The following is a 13,855-nucleotide window of genomic DNA, read 5'->3' as shown; positions in this document are numbered from 1 at the left end:
ATGAACCACCATGTGGGTGCTGGGAACTAGACCCAGGTCCTCTGCAAGAGCAACAAGTGCTCTTAACTATAGAGTCATCTCTCCAGCCCCACAAACCATTCTCAAATGACCTTCAAACGACATCAAAAACAGAATGGGTGGGACTTCAGAGACGGCTCCGTAGACATTGTACTTGCTTTACAAACAGGGGGATCTCATTCAGATCTCCAGTAGCCATGGAAAAACCAGACATGGTAGCACATACTTGTGGCCCCAACACTGAGAAGTGACAAAAAGATCCCTAGTCTTGCTCTCCAACCCCTCTAGCCAGTCAATAAGCTCCAGGTTCAATGAGGGACTCTGTCTCAAAAACTAAGGTAGAGAGAGATGAAGGGAAAAGACCCAGCATTGATCTCTGGCCTGCACACATGCATTCCTATATACATGTGCACACATGTAAACAGCACATGCATAGGGAAGAAGAGGATATAGGACAGCACACCAGTTGGGCCCTCAAGCCTTAAGTACTTCTGTAACAATAAGTTCAGTGAAGCCTAGTGTATAATGTGTGGAGTTCAGCACAGTGTTGGGAGCCCACTCGACATTCTAGATGTTCAGCCTTCTCTTCTGGAAGATGAACACCATCCATGAGATGTGGCCCCCTCACTGTACTATGACAACCTGAGCAGATAAAGCACACCACCCGAAACACTGTCCTCAGAGGATCAGGGAAGAGAAACCTGGGCTTTTGCCAGGCTTCTACACCAAACAGGCATGAAAGTCCTGGCTCTGGGCCTCATCTACCCAACCCTGAGTCTAGTTTCCTCAGAGTGAGTTCCCTTTGGCAGGAGAAGAGCATGCCAGCTGCCCATTGTGCTGTGTCCTGTGGCGAGATCAGCACTGTCTTCATCCCACCCCCACCCCTGCTTCCCACCTCACCCCTGCTGAGGTCAGCTGCCCTTCTCATCAGGGCCAGGCACTTGGCCCATGCAAGGTGCTAAACTGGGCCCTAAGATTCTGGGTTCTACCATCCTCCCTCCTGGCCCTAAGGTTCTGGGCTCTACCATCCTCCCTCCTGGCCCTAAGGCTCTGGGCTCTACCATCCTCCCTCCTGACCCTAAGGTTCTGGGCTCTACCATCCTGCTGCTTCCTTCTTCCCTGCTCCTCTTTCCTGCTGCTGATCAGCCTTCAGAAGTTCCTGCTCAACCATAGGGAGGAGGGGAAACCACTATTTCTGCATGTGTTTCCTTATCTTGCCAGCCACCAGAAGACATATATTTCCCCAGATTTGAGCCCCTGGCCAGCAGTACCTCCCTCTCACGAAAGTGAAGCCCTAAGGGCAATCCGCTTAGACCCAGCTGGCCTCCCTCTCTTGAAACAGTGGTCTGTAAAACAAACTTTAGCTGTATAATCACATAATTGTAAAGATTTAAACATTTGGGTTGTGGGAAAATCAGGAGGATTTTCTGATAAAGGTGGCTTTCAGTTTGCACACACTGCCGAAGAAACTTTATAAAAGGCCACACTGAATGTGCTGGGTGTGATGGCACACCTGCACACCCAGAACTTGGTGGGTGGAAGCAGGAGGGTGCAGATTCAAGATTATCCTTGGCTATATAGTAAGTTAGATGCCAGCCTAAACTTCATGAGACCCTGACCTCCCCCTCCCAATCAGTCATAAATACATCTCTATTGAAAGATCTAAAACAAAATTTTAAGTCAAACTGAAAAAAAAAAAACCCAGGTCATTTAGCTTTTGTATTTGAACACTTAAATGTTTTTATATTACCTAAGGTGAGGAGGGGGATTATAGGAAACAGTATACGAAAGAGGGAAGAAAAGTTTCCAGGAAGCATAGGGTGATATGTAACAGTGAGATACCATTTTGTATTCAAATTGAAAAAGATTCTTAAAACCCATGATGTAATGAACACTAGTGATGTGGGAGGGGGCAGAGATGCCCATAGATCACCAAAGCCATGTTCAGGCAGCTTCTCTGAAGAGTGTCCTGGCAGTCCTGAGACAGTCCTCGGGAGTCTCCAAGATGGCAGTACCCACTGACTGGGAATACCCGTCCTACAAATCTAATTTGAAAAGGTGATTAGAGGGAGTGACAAAGATTCACGCTTAGAGGTGCTCATGCAACGCTGTAGGAAAATGGAAAATTAGAAACAACCTGAGCATCTGATAATGGCCGGCATGTTAAGTAAATTATTTAATCTTCATCATGTGCAATTAGGCAGCCACTATAAATAAATTGCATAGCAAAGGACTTCATAAACAAAATAGGGTAACACACCCCATACTTGGTAGAAGACACTGGCAGTGTGTAGAATCAGATGGAAATGTATGAAGTCATCGAGAAAGAGGCAAAAAACAAGAAGGCTGAGAACGTAAGTATGTGATTTGTCTCAGAGTCATAAGGCAGCGCTCACTCCTGTTAGCAGGAATGCAAGCTAAATGGATGCACTCACCAGCACAGCAGTAGTCTGCAGGGAGATACGGAGGAGCAGGTCCGTATTCATAGTGGTGGGAGTGCACCTACTTCGATGAACTCTGTTGCCTATACTTAGTAAAATTAAATGTGACTCCCCTCCCCCCCATGACTTGTATAAGCTTCTGGGGATCACCCTGCACAGACATCATTTTCTACAAGGAAACATGTTCAATAGTCATATTGGTGATGTTGTATAATACCATAATATGTCACGCATTGGTGTGTATAGCCCAGCGGCAACAATGATTACTAAAAAACTGGCTGTCCTAAGGACATGGCTAAGTGGAATATGACTTTACATAATGAGAGGCTATTAATGCGCTAGGTTGAAGAAGTACTGGCTCAGATAAGTGTCTAAAGCAATGTCAAATGTAAAGAATAGGTCGTATAAAAGGTATGTATCAGCAACATGCGTTCATAATTCTTTAAAATAAACAGATTAGTACATAGTATTTAAGAGCATGCATGTACATCTAAATATATGTGTATAAAAGTGTGGACACCAGCTTCAATACAGTGGTTACTGCTGCAGGGAGAGGGCCCAGAAGGAGGTCAGACTTAAATGTTTTCTGAGTTGTTTGTTTGTTTGATTGATTTTAAGGAAAGGATTGAAGTACAAATTGGTAACTGAAGTTTTGAACTTAGATTAGGATATTGTACATTGGTTTCCATGCTTTTCTGCATATTAAGGTATTTCAAAATTTCAAGTAGTTGTAGGCAGGGAGGTTGAAACAATGTCTTTCTGTGCAGCCTAAGCTGGTGTGGGACTCAGCGCCTCCTGCCTCCGTGTCTCAAGAGCCGGGGTTATGAGTGAATAACATGAGAGTCTATGGGAAGTAGCCGTGGCCCAAGTGAGAAGCTGTAGCCCGAGCCAGAGTAGTGGCAGCAGAGATGGAGGGACACAGGAGAGACTGGAGCTGTTCTTGGTGGGGGAATTAGTAGGGCTCAGTAACTGGTCACATGTTGGGGTGATGGTGGAAAGCCAGGATTAGAGCATGAAGAGCTGTGGAACAATGGGGTACACTGACTTGAGGTGGGGGTAGGTAAGGTGGGCCTTGAACATACCCTGTTAATGGCCACAAGCTTCGGGTGTTATGGTGATATCTGTGCCCTCTCTCCCACAGGTGACAAGTGTTGTGCCTGGGGCTGGAACGAACATGGCATGTGTGGGGATGGCACTGAGTCCAATGTCTGGACACCATCTCCAGTGCAGGCTCTCCAGTCAGCAAGACTCCTCCTTGTGGGCTGTGGGGCTGGCCACTCCTTGGCCTTATGTCAGCTGCCAGCACACCTTGTGCCATGCCAGGATCTCAAGGTCACCTACCCACTCCAAACTGCCACAGAGAACACTGCCATGGACAAAGAGAAACTGGAAGGATAGACGATCGGGAACTTCAACCCAGAGCAGTTCTGACAAGATGAGCCATGAGTGTCCATGAGAGAGCACCTGTAATAAAGTGACTGATCCCAACAGAGATCCCTGGAGAATCTTTCTGTCAGTCAGCTCGAGAGGGACTCAGTAAGTCTGATGGCTGGGCAGAACCACAGACCAGAGCAGTGAGCAGGTGCTGGCCCACTGCTCAAAGAGGACCGAGCTGTGGAGACAACATCTTTTCTCCTCAGAGATGCAAATGAGGGAGGGAATCCTCACTAAAGGACTTACAAAGTGAAAACATCAGCCAGGAAGGCTCCAGCCCCTGAGTGATCACAGCCCAGCTCCATGGCTGTGCTCTGGTCCAGTGACCTTCGGTCAGAAGATGGGGCTTCTAGGATATGTTTAGAGCAGTGTACTATCCCTTCTAATTTGGGGACTTATTTTTCTGTCCAGAGTCCATTGCTTCTGGTACCAGGTACTGTGTCTGGAGACTCCAAAAAGAAGGCACTCACATCTTCATGACCAGGGCCCCAGCAAAGGCTTAGGGTCGGGTGGGGAGAATGAAATGAGGAAGTGGAGAGTATGCAAGGCTTCTGGGAAGACCCAGCAGAGAAAATCCCAAGTGCAGACAGGGTGTCTGGAGCCAGGGAAACTCAGAAAATGGATAAGTCTTCCTCCAACCAGGCAGGATTCTGGGGCTGCTGTAGCAGGTGAGCTGTTTAGTCTCTGAGTTGGGATGCCTGGACTCTACTGGACATTAAAGCTGGGGGACCCTCCATCAACATATAGGTGAGAGGCCTCTAAAGTATATCCTGCAGAGTCTGGCATGGTGGCACATGCCTTTAATGCCAGCACAGCACTTTAATGCCAGAGCTAGGTACATCTCCATGAGTTTAAAGCCAGCCTGGTGTACATAGTGTGTTACAGAGTGAGACCTGTTCAGAGCCTTGGGCATCTCCTTGTAGACAGAGTACCGCTTCCAGGTTCCTTTAGGCAGTGTTAATTTTGTCTTTATAGTATGTATTGTGAGCTGTATAAGATTATATTTGATAAGTGGGTCCTTAAGAAATTGAAGAAACTGCTGATCCTATTCAACCATTCTTGTTTTTCATCAGGAGAAAATGGTGGCTATAAAAAGGAAGAAGGGTCATCTCAAGGTCACGTACCTCACTGCTGGTCCAGGGTGACCTAGCCAGAGCCCTGAGCTAGGCAAGAGTGGATAGGAAGTAGCTAAATGACTAGAAGTGAGTTCTGCTCAGAAAATATGAAGTCAGTTCCAGACTCCACTGGCCTGAGCCTAGGCACCGCTTGCAGCTATAGTCTGACCTACAACCCAGTAATTCAGGTCTTGCTCCTGACTTTTGGCCCAAGAACTATGCCCTATTCCATACAACCCCACCTCCCAGGCCCAGAGGCCAGTTGCAACATTTGTACTCTGATATGCTCAAGCCCACAGAAATGGAGCCATCACCCAGGGGTAAGCCATACTGGAACAAGCTCAAGGACTGTCTTATAGGCTGAATAGTTGGCAAAAAACAGTCGAGAAAACATTCTGCTGTGACCCATACTGCCTCCAGTTTCCAGTCACAAGAAACAACACCGTCTTGCCCAGAAGCCCACAAGGCAGAGCTCGCTCCTCTCTTTCAGCGCTACTGGAAAAGCTCAGTGCCCTGCGCTTGTGCTGCTGGAACCCAGCGCCTTATTTACATGAGGCAGCAGCATCTTTGCGTCCTGAATAGGATCAGCACATCATCCCTAAGTCCTTTGATCTCTAACCTCAGATGCTGACAAGTGTGTCCGAGCCTTCTGGCTACAGGCACATGCAGGAAGGAGTGATTCCATCACCCATAGCCTCACCTCAGTCACTCCCATCCTGCACTTCCTGATGGTGGTGTGGCCGGAGGCCCTTCTTACTTCACTGCCTATCTCCAATGAGGGAAAGCACTTATCAGAGATGAGGAAGGACGTGTCTAGATTTTTCCTCTGCATCCTCTGGTGGCTATTTGTCTTTCTAAGACTTTGTCCAAGTTCCCTTTCCTGGCATTCCATGAGGGAGCCAGCTCCTAGTCAGTTTAGAACTTAGCAAACTGAAAATGAATGATCTTCTCAGTGTCCCTGTGGGTCACCACGGAGTGGGGAGGTTAACTGAGCAAGCTTTGAGATCCCACCCTTCTCCGCCCTCCACTTTATTACTCTGTTTACAGCTCTCTGCGAAACAGTCTCCAGGTCCCACAGCCATTTGATAGTTCCACTTCACCTGCTGTGTTAGGGGCGTAGGAGCTTACTTGAATAAGAGCTCATTTAAAAAAAAATACATTTTCTTGATTGACTAAATAAATTCTGCCCCTCATGAGAAGGATGAACGGCCCCGTTGTGCGCTTGCAGGCCTTTGACCGGGCCCTGGAGTAAGTGTTGAAGACCCAGTATGCAACAGCTTTGCCATCCCTACTTCCCACACCCACAATTTCCTCTGGTCATGGATACCCACCTTCCCTTGATACATCTGCCATCTTTAGCCATACTGTGTCCCCACATGCCTGTGAAGTCCATTAAAATAACTTCGGATGGTGGGCTGGCTAGTCTTATGTCAACTTGACACTAGCTAGAGTCACCTGAGAGGAGGGAACCTCAGCTGAGAAAATGTCTCCATAAGATTGAGTTGCAGGCAAGCCCATAGGATATTTTCTTAATTAGTGACTGATGAGGGAGGGTCCAGTGCATTGTGGGTAGGACCACCTCTGGACTGGTGGGTTCTATCAGGAAGGAGGCTATGCAAGCCATGGAGAACAAGCCAGTAAGCAGCACCCCCTTCTCGGCATCTGAATCTGCTCCTGCCTCCAGGATCCTGCCCTGTTTGAGTTCCTGCTCTGATTTCCTCCAAAGATAGACTATGGTGTGGAAGTGTAAGCTGAATTAAAAACCCTTTCCTCCCCGACTTGCTTTTGGTCATAGTGTTTTATCATAGCAATAGAAACCCTAACTAAGACAGGTGGCACATGCTTGGGGACACTCTGGATGAAGTGACTTGGTGCTCAGTTAGCTGTGGGAGTTAGTGCGGAGGAGCTGCAGGTAGTGTCAGACTGCCGAGTATGGCTGCTGCTAGTCCAGAGCTGCCTCACTGCAGCACATGGTGGGCAGAGGCGAGGGCAGGCGGGGGGGGGGGGGGCACTGCTGGCCTAGAAAACCAGCTGAGGCAGGCAGTGTGAGCATCATCCATTAGGGTAGCAGGGTGTTTCGGCAAGAGTGAGCTGGCCAGCTGTGGATTGGGAGAGATCTGAATCAGAACATGAAGTGGCCCCTTCTGTCACATCTATGGCATTCCATGAAGGAGGGCAGGAGGCCAGATCCAAAGAGTCCTAGATTCAGTACCCATAACTTCAGTATTTCACCAGCAAGGACCAGCCCCACAAAGTCCTTAGCTCAAAACAGCCCAACCTGAACTCTGGAGTCAAACCACCCAGGTTATGATCTTGACTTCAGCTTAGCTGGGATATGTGGCTTTGGGCCAGTTGTTTTCTCTGTCTGCGCTTTGTTATCTCGGCTGTAATATGGGGTGATTAGGCTGTTCTGAGCTGGCGTTAGGCAATGTTTGTAAGATGCCCCTACACAGTAGATCCTCTCTAGCTGTGGTGTTCCTAAGCCTATATTGCAGATGACTTTGTGTTATTCAGCAAAGCCCCATCTTCCTAGCAGATCTCTGACTCATGTCGACACTGGTCTTGGGCTGCTTCACTGGGGTATCCTGAGACTTGGCTATGAGATGACTGGGTCTCTAGAGGCTCCACCAACCCCAGCCCCTGGGTTCCTGCACTGGGTACCAGGAAGTTGAGATAAGCTTTTAGAGAGGTGAGAAGCTAGTAGGTAAAACTTTGTCCTACCCATCCATGGGCTCACAGACTCTGGCTGTGCTGGGAGGTGACATCTTTATGCTGATGGCCATGAGCAGCTTGCTGCCTTCTCTGGCCTCATCTTCAGATGCTCAGGAGCTGACTGTATAACCTCTGGAGTCTCTTTCCGTATGAGCATTGGGAATTCTAACGGATGAGGAAAAATCAGATCTTCCATTCCACCCCACACCCAAACCTGCAAGTGAGTATCCCCAGAGCAGATGGTACTCTTTCCAAGGTGTGTCCAGACTGAGAGGAGTATTCGATGAGGTAGTCTCTAGACCAGGCCCTGCAAGTTGGCAAGGGCACCCAGACCTGACAGACCCAACGGTAGTCCTAGCAGGGAGGTGCTCATGGCTGCACAGGATCTACAAGATGAGTCATAAAACCATCCCAGGTGAGCCCCACAGAGGATGTGCTTTTGTCCCTTAGCCCAACAGTATCTGCAGCCCTACCCTGCAGGGAACAGCATCCTCAAAGCCCAGCGACACCTCAGCTTAGATGTCTACAGTAGTAGTCAGGCCCATGATTGGCTCAGTCGTACCAGAACAGAATGGAGATCTGCCTGAAGGCAATAAAAACTCAAGTCAGTGCTTCATCTCAGAAGTCAGGTTTTTATTTCCAGGGCCAGGGCCCGGGGAGGGGAGGTTGCTGTCTTTCCAGGAAATGTTGCAGTGGAAACTCGAGATGTTGCATTTTTTTTCAACTTGAGCATGTGTTTTTCAAAAATATCATCCTTTCCCCCACACACACTAATTTTAGAATCAGACCAAAGCCAAGCTACTGTCCTCTGTTTCTGTTGGGAAAATACTATATTTATTCAAGATGCAGAAGTGCGTCTCTGCAAACCTCCGATTGCTTCAGAAAAACAAATCTGCTTTAGACTAGACAGAAACCATGTTACAAAATTTATTTCATGCTCGAATCTCTTTGCATAACATTGGGCATGCAGTTTTTGTTTGGTTTTTTTTTTTACGTTGAAGTACTAAATTGCATACAGTGCCAGGTTATGCCTTAGCAAAGGTGGAGAGGAGGTGCTCCTCAGGTGGTCCTGAACTGGAGGTACTCTACATCCTGGTTTTAAAATGACATTGGAAAATCCATATGCTGTAACTATGAACAATTCATTATGAAACTTGGTTACACTGGATCTACACACTGAGATGAGAATCAACCTAAACTAGCCGCTTGTCGGGGTCTTGGGGAGACGTCCGCTGGGTCACAAGCATGCCAGAGATGGAAGAGAGCGGCAATGTGAGTTCCCACAGTTCTATTCGGAGCAAAGTTCTCTGTTTTCCACGTGAGAGTTGAGCTACGAAGGTGAGGTCAATGTGACCAATGACTGACTACCTTTTTGAAACCTTTCCTCTGGGTCTTGTGTACAAACAGCAATCCATTCCCCGGCCCCATCCTTCTTCCCTGTCCCCCCACTCCCAGAAATGTACAGATTTCTACCAAGCGCCATTACAGTTTGGCTCCGACTCCATGTGTCAAAATAAAGAGCGCTGAAAGAAAGGACCCTTGACTTCTCTCCATTCTTGGTGGTGGTGAGGGTAATCATACAGTCACAGCAGGAGCTGGTGGGTTTGGTTTAGCTGGGTTTTCTGTTTAACTTCATGCAAGTCATGCTAAGGCTTCCCTTCACCCCCCTCCCCAAAGAAAAGGTAACTTCTAAGAAAAATGAAAAGAAAGAAGGGCGATCCTCTACGGTCAGTTACCAATGGCCGTAGAAAAAGCTACGTCCGTCTTAGTACAATGCCTGGGCCACTCGGACTCGTCCGGCAAACCTGCATGGCGTGAATTTACTCTGTCCGAGGGTGAGGAGGGGCTGCAGGTCCACCCAGATGCTTAATAGCCACCAGTGTCCTCGGCCAAGCCGCCTGGTCAAGTCACTCTCACAGCCTCTGTCGGCATATACTTAGCAATGACAGGGCTTTCTTTGCAAAGATCTGTATGTAGAGAATACAATTAACACTTGAGCTCCTCTTCGTGCCTTCCCCTCCCGCTCGGTACTTAGTTGTTAAGGAAGGAGGAGGAAAGACTGAACAGCCGCATGCAGAGGCAGGCAGGTTCTTCTCCAGCTGGCTTGTTTCCCATGCAGCGAACCAGCCTAGCAGCCTCTTTCTCTTCCCTCCTTGGGGGGACAAGTGAAGTCCCTACTTCTGCTCTGGACCTGCAGACCTAAAGGGCTCTGAATCAGCCAGAGCAAAGCAAATTCTCGTTGCTCTCAGGAGCCATGAGAGCCGGGCTGGGTGAACGTGTGTAGGGCCTTCACCCTTGGTGCCTCCCAAAGAGTCCAGCATCCGAACCCAGGTGGGTTCTGAGACTGGGGATTGCCAATGGATGGGAGTTGCACTCAACTCCCTAGCACTACTAGGAAATTGGGTGCTTCTAGAAGCACAGTAGAGACACTCTGTTCTCTTAGGCCACACCAACCGATCCAGTATCCAAGACAAAGGAGCCAGGCAGCCCGTGGGGCTTTACTGGGCAGGGCACAGCAGTGGAGATAATTTCCCCCTTATTCTTCGGGGTAGCCCTGCTCCTTAGCATTCTAGAGGCTTTACCTGGAAAAAAGCCAGTTGCAAAGAGAGCAGCGGACCCATCCATGTCAAGGATGGGGCCCTTCTCAAGACTGGTAGCCCTCTGCCATGCAGCATCATGCAGGGAGTGGCACACCGCACTGAGGTCCAGGGGACCTCAGGCAGGGCAAACAAGCAGAGACCAGCCTGAATCAGGTGGGCATAACTAAGCAATCGTGCGCAACCCAAAGAACTTTCCCTCGTCTTGGTGTATGCTGCCTCTCCCTCCTCTCCTAGGTCTGCCTTTGATCCTTGAAGTCGTCTGTCTTCTCCTTGTGTCTGGTTTAACTGTTTCCAACACTAGTACGGTTGACAAAGGCCACAGACTATATACCAGTTGTTACTCTCAAGAATCTGGCTCCTGTCTGCCCTACCCTGCTTGCTGTCAGCATGTATCTGTGTGAGCATTTGAGGCACAAAGATACGTGCATGTGCTTCCCAGCTAGTCTGCTGTACTAAGAAAGGCCCAGGCCAGTGCCTGTAGCCCTATGTGGACTGTCCTAAGCTCCTCCCCAGCACTCAGCCCAGCCCATGCTAAACCTCTCCAAATCCTGACTGCAAGAACACCACTGTCTCAGCCTTCACCAGTCACAAAGGGGCACTGACTACCCATGGGTCCGTGGAAATGTGCTCTGGCTATGGAAAGGGCTATACAAAGCCCCATTGATATACCTTGTCTTGGTAGGTTTTCTGTTTCTCATCTTCAGTATTCTGACTGTCACACAGCTTACCTCTACAAGGAGAGTGGCCTTATCCCCCAACTCCAAAGCTACCTCTCTATGAGGCCTTCCTTTCCACTGGCCTGCAGATTCTCTTTAAAGAACTTCTTCCATAGCACAACCTGAAGACTAAACTCACAGGGTGGTGGCCAAGCCCTCTACAACTACAGGCTAGGAAAGAACACTCTGCCATTTGGATTTGCTTTACTGCACAAGAGAACTCTGGAGGGACTGAGACTCCTCCTGTCTCCTTAGGTACCCCCTTGGCTTGGGTTTACAGCCCATGGTCATCCACCCTGTGCCAAGCCCCTTTCTACCATTTATCTAATACCAACCTACAGCTAGCTACCTGGGCCTCAGCCTCGCTCTGCCAACCTGGCATCCCCTTCTGGAAAGGACTCTGACCTTTAGATGCCAACCTTGGGGGACTCTCTCCATCCTTGCCCCCTTAGTGTGCCTGCCTACCCCTCAGCACCCCTTGCCCGCCTCCCTGCCCACCCTTCTGCAGGAGCGCAAGGCGGGCCCAGCCAATGCAAAGAGCTCCAGCTTCCTCTACATACCCTTTCTCATTCCTCCACCAGGTGGGCACGCGTACTCCCCAGTTGATAAGAGGAAGCAGGGTCCGTATCTCTCGCGGGTGCCCGAGCGGGTAAAGGGCAGGCCCTCATCGGGAGTGAGGGCCTGGTCTATGTGGGGGCAGTCTTCGTTCGCCAGCGCGGCCTTCGCCACCTCCCCATTCAGTTTGGAATCTTCAAACATATAAGCAGAAGCTATTGAGACACTGAAAACTGTTTAGTGAGAGGGGGTGACAGGCCGAAGGGAGGGCATTTGACAAAGAACTCCCGATCCTGAGGATGGAAGGGGGCAGTCCATCGGGACAGTGCGCGGCTGGGGCGGACTGCTGACAGTGCAGGAAGGAAGAGACTCCTGGGTTTGCTCAAAGTTTGCAAAAAGATGAATTGGTGATGAACCTAGCAGGTGGGCCCAAGGCAAGGTAATGAAACAGGATGATGTGATGTATTCATGGGGAGAGGGTCAGACACACAGCTCAGGGAGAAGACAGACACTCCGAAAGGCCCCAGTCCAGAAAGGTAACCTTTCAGACCCCTTCACTTCCAACCAGCCTTTGGCTGTCTCCCAGCAACATTCGCCCTTGGCCCAGCTGGACACCATTTGACCTCCCTCATGCCTACTCATGCCGATCCCATTGCAGCATTTGGTTCCTGCCATGTCCCCAAGTCTGATCACTCGGCTTGCTCCCACCACTCCATTTGGACCCAACTCATCCATCAAGGTGCCCTAGCCTTCTTCTCTGTCCCCACGGGACCAAATCTGGTGCCTCTATAACTTTACCCATACAGACTAGGCCTGCTCACACCTTCTTTCCTGTATGCATAGGGACAGTCTGGTCCCTCAGATTCCCCATCCCCTCAACAGGCTTGCCTGGACACATATTTGCAGTCTCCCGATTTTACCATGTTGTGCCCCATAGGAACTAAACTGGCCATACCTCTATTTTGTCCTCACAGGAATCTGATCTGTTCTCTCTGAGACTGTCCTCTACACAGATTAAGCCTGATCACGCCTTCTACACTGTTCATACAGGTGCCTCTGAAATCGGATGCCTCTGAAACTACGTCCTATACAGAGATAAGAGCTAGCCACACCTGCACTGTCTCTACAAAGACCCAATCAGGTCACTTCAGTTTCCCGTTCCTCATACTGACTAGGCCTGGTTACACATTTCACCGCCCTTCTAAGGACCCAATCTGATCGATCTACTTCATCTCTCCATGTGGATTAATTTCTTGTGTACCCTCACAGACCCAATTAGACCACTCCATCTGCTCTGTCCCCATGCAGACCTACACTATGCCCACACATATCAAGCAGTGTCTCCACAGACCCCTCCAGGGGACCCGGTGAGTTTGCACAACAAAGATATGCGCATATGCATGAGGCCATGATAGCTGGACAGGGATGTGGGAGGGGTTCCCATTGCTGTCCCTTCTGCCAGCATTCATTCCTGGCAAAGCAGAGCAAATGGGTGTGCAGGAGGCAACAGATGCTGATGGCCTTGGGTGGGGGGAAATTTGAGGCTTGGCCTCTGTAGCGGCCTAAGGAGAAACCTGGGAGAGAGTCTCAGGGGGACATGTATGGTGGAAGGCAAAATGTGGCCACAGCCAGGCACCCTGGCCCTCTTAACTTCACAGATTTGGAGGCCTTCAGCAAATGGCAGAGGTGACTCTGAATGACCTTTGTCCCCCATCTCTGTCCCTCTTGGGGACTCTGCTAGAGTGAAGCCCACTCAAATGCTGCACTTGGGGGAAGCCTCATATGAGAGCCTGTTGGTGAAGGAAGGAAACCAACCTGGGAATAATATGTTAGGGGTGGCTCTCTGAAGGAAAGCTAGGGGGATTCCCCCTGGATTTGACCCTCTCCCATGATCCTGTTCACATCACGTAACTACACGCAGGAGTGATCCTTCCCTGCGTGCACACACGTGGCGTGCACGTGGGTGGGATCACCACCCGTGTACGTCATGTCACTACAAAGAGGCAGTCAGTCAAAAGAGAAATGGACCAATCAGGTTTATTCATAAAGCAAATCCAAAAAAAAAGTTTCCCATCATAATTTTGGAACTTAAAAAAGTCTGTCATACAAGATGGCAAGGCATTTCACGTACAGTGCATTCCTTGAAGATCCCAGGGCCTTCACTCCTGATTGACTCGGAACCAGAAAGGCCAGTTCCTAGGGAAACTCTGGCACCATGTGACAAGCTGGGGGCTGCCTAGCAGTGGAGCGTGTCTGTGGGCACA

The 13,855-nt window shown here is 49.4% G+C and overlaps 2 protein-coding genes across 6 annotated transcripts in view; one reads left to right on the top strand and one right to left on the bottom strand.

Moving 5' to 3' along the window:
- Positions 1-9,256, top strand: part of Sergef (secretion regulating guanine nucleotide exchange factor) — a 208,622-nt gene extending 199,366 nt beyond the window's left edge. For 3 of the 4 annotated variants that reach the window (XM_087901561.1, XM_085682758.2, XM_048428811.3), the window contains one exon: positions 3,601-9,256. In XM_087901561.1, coding sequence (XP_087757687.1) covers positions 3,601-3,915 — 315 coding nt within the window. In that variant the 3' untranslated portion in view covers positions 3,916-9,256. The remainder of the gene's footprint in view (positions 1-3,600) is intronic. The other variant, XR_007230898.3, reaches the window with a different exon arrangement.
- Positions 8,333-13,855, bottom strand: part of Kcnc1 (potassium voltage-gated channel subfamily C member 1) — a 42,847-nt gene continuing 37,324 nt past the window's right edge. Inside the window, exons 3-4 of one of the 2 annotated variants that reach the window (XM_048428809.3) lie at positions 11,597-11,785; positions 8,333-9,687 (exon numbers count right to left, since the gene is read on the bottom strand). In XM_048428809.3, the coding sequence (XP_048284766.1) occupies positions 9,623-9,687; positions 11,597-11,785 (254 nt within the window). In that variant the 3' untranslated portion in view covers positions 8,333-9,622. The other variant, XM_085682756.1, reaches the window with a different exon arrangement.

Source organism: Myodes glareolus, chromosome 24, assembly GCF_982192425.1.
Source record: "Myodes glareolus chromosome 24, mMyoGla1.1, whole genome shotgun sequence".
Taxonomy (NCBI): Eukaryota; Metazoa; Chordata; class Mammalia; order Rodentia; family Cricetidae; genus Myodes; species Myodes glareolus.
Note: the sequence above shows the minus strand (reverse complement) of the source record. Positions and strands in the feature narration are given on the sequence as shown.